At 39.0% G+C, this 2,677-nt stretch overlaps 1 protein-coding gene across 1 annotated transcript; it reads right to left on the bottom strand.

Annotated features, from left to right (window-relative positions):
* Positions 1 to 1,024: 1,024 nt before the first annotated feature.
* On the bottom strand, positions 1,025 to 2,308 carry LOC149142383 (putative protein phosphatase 2C 57). Its single transcript, XM_089448280.1, has 2 exons — positions 2,046 to 2,308; positions 1,025 to 1,954 (listed from the first exon to the last, which is right to left on the bottom strand). The coding sequence occupies exons 1-2, from the start codon at positions 2,303 to 2,305 to the stop codon at positions 1,381 to 1,383; spliced, it is 834 nt and encodes a 277-aa protein (XP_089304406.1). The 5' UTR covers positions 2,306 to 2,308; the 3' UTR covers positions 1,025 to 1,380.
* Positions 2,309 to 2,677: the final 369 nt, after the last annotated feature.

Raw genomic sequence — 2,677 nt, forward strand, 5'->3', positions numbered from 1 at the left:
ATAAAATAAAATAAGTGGCCCATCACTCAGCAGTAACCAGGGGTTGGTTTTCCCTTCCTGGATGTGAGATAACCAACACAGTGAGTCAGATCCATTCCACAACTTATGCCTGCAGATCTTGAATCAGATTCTTGTACTCAGGAAGCAGTAAGAACTACTTACTGTAGAAAATGGTTCAATCACTCCCTTTCATTCTTTTATACAAGAAAAATTGCTCTGTAATTATTGTCTGAACTCACAAGACTGCAGTGTTTGTACTCTTGCTGTTTAGCTAAGCTACAGATTTTTTCAATATAATGTTTCCCAATTTCGGTTAAAAAAATTAATCCACCCCACAAACAACATTTAATATCTATGATCAACAAGATATATGAAAAACGGGGAGACCAAATAGGAGAGGAGGAAGAGTAATCATTCGGTGAACAGGGAGATGAAAGCAGCAACGATGAATGAGATGCATGACCCTGAAGTTTCTGGTTCCCCTCCACAGACTGAAGAAAGACTTGCATTCCTCCCCCTGCTAACAAGGGGACGGAAGTCAAGTTGAGAACAGAGAGAGAAAGAAAGAGAAGGAATCAAACATTTTCTTGGGTTATCAGATAACCCTGGACTCCACCATGTTTAGTGGGGAAGAGTTCTTCCAACGTGATAATTATGTTTTGTTGTGTCATTCTATGCAAAAAATTTGTTAAAATTTATTCTCGTACTCAGGAAGCAGTAAGAATTAGTTACTGTAAGAAAATGGCTCCATCACTCCCTTTCATTCTTTTATGGGAGAAACTTTGCTCTGTAAGCTGGCCTATTGTCTGAATACACAAGACTGCAGTGTTTGTACTCTTGCTGTTTAGCTAAGATATAGCTTTTTTCAATATAATGTTTCCCAATTTTGGTTAAAGAAGTAATAATCCACCCCACAAACAACATATAATATCAACAAGATATATGGAAAACGGGGAGACCAAATGGTCCCTACCCAAGAAAAAGGAACATTCTAAATGAACAGAACATTTGCAGAACAGTGAGAGAATAATAAGAACTGGGACAGAACTAAGAAACTGTTGCAGAATACATACATATTTTGAAAACAACTTTCAAGAAGTTGGTAAAGGCTATTAAGCTTGAGAAAGGAGGGAAAAATATTGCTAACAAAAGTCCTATAATACATTAATCTCCACCATACAGACCATCTTTGTTCCAAGAATACATGGACAATCCTAAAAGAAGAGAAAAGACTACAAACTTGCCATAAATGGTATTGTTGAAAACATCCAGAGCCATAAATTAAGTGCTATATATTCTGAAAAAAAGATGTTCTCAGAATTTAACGCTATCAGCCTTCCACAATACCATCTATTTTCTCCGCAAAGAAAAAAAGAACTTTTAACTCCGCAAGCTGTCTAAATAGCTTTGTAGGCCACGCAAACCTTCTGCGGATATGCTTCTCCGCACTCGTGACCTGGGAACTACAAGATTTGGAGGTGGCTCAGATTGGAGGCAGACCACAACTACCGTAAGATTATCAGCAGTCTTACGTTTTAATGCTTCATCTATCAATTCTTTGCAGCACAGAAGAGGATCATTGTGCTCTTGCAGCTTCCGTCGTGCAAAGTCAACTGCATTTTGACTTCTAAAGACCTCCCAAAGACCATCACAACCAATTATTAAAAATTCATCTTCCTCTGTCAGTGTTATTCGTTTTAACTCTGGCTCCCCACTCAAAGGCCCAGAGCCACCAACACCATGTGCTTTCAAACCTTCCATGTGCCAGTCACCCAGAGCTCTTGTAACATTCAGTTGGCCATTCAAATACCCATCATCAATATAACCCCCAGAAGCTTCAATGCGTATTCTCTCCTTGGTACAACCAGGCCTGTGATCCCTTGACATTTCAATGGCCTTTCCACGCCTTGATAACACAGCTCGACAATCTCCTGCATTTGCAACCAGAAGATACCTGTCCAAGCAAAAACAAGGAAAGCCTCAATAAAGTTCAGTGTGCTGCTAGAATGGTAACCAGCACAGTATATACACTTCATAACACACACCTTCCAATAATCAGAGCAACCAAAGCTGTTGTACCCGAACATAGACCAGCATCATGTAAGCATGCCTCAGCAAAGGCATTATCAGTTTGCAAAAATGCCCTTCTAGCAGCCCTCTCAATATGCAAAGGAAAATCAGCATCTTTGACAATAAGACTAGGCAATTTGTCACAAGCAAACTGTGCAGCATGTTTTCCTCCATGTCCATCAAACACCTGAAATAAGAAAATTACTTGCAAGGCAAATCGCATATTAACGTTCATAAAATAAACCAATTTTAGTAATAATTTGAGCAATAACAGAAAAAACATTCATCAATATACCATTTCAATTACAGTGTCCACCCAATGTTACCAGATTCAGGGCGGGGAAAAACTCAGCAAGTAGAGGAGTCTAGCGTTTAAAACGGCTCAGGAACAACTTGACAAGTACCAAAATATAAGTAGGGCATGAAATTTATGGACAATTATAGGCAGGGCAGTTTTTCTGGGCATTTATAGGCAGAGTAATGAGTTTCACTTGCATTGATTGAGTTTGATTCATGAATACTCATCGGTAATCTGAAATCAAACTCGGTCATTATGACTGGCCTCTCAAGTCATTCTGACTCAAAAGCAAAGTCAAACTCAGAAACT

Source organism: Pinus tabuliformis, chromosome X (genome assembly GCF_031772625.1).
Source record: "Pinus tabuliformis cultivar Carrire ecotype Pingquan chromosome X, CPIR1, whole genome shotgun sequence".
NCBI classification, from domain to species: domain Eukaryota; kingdom Viridiplantae; phylum Streptophyta; class Pinopsida; order Pinales; family Pinaceae; genus Pinus; species Pinus tabuliformis.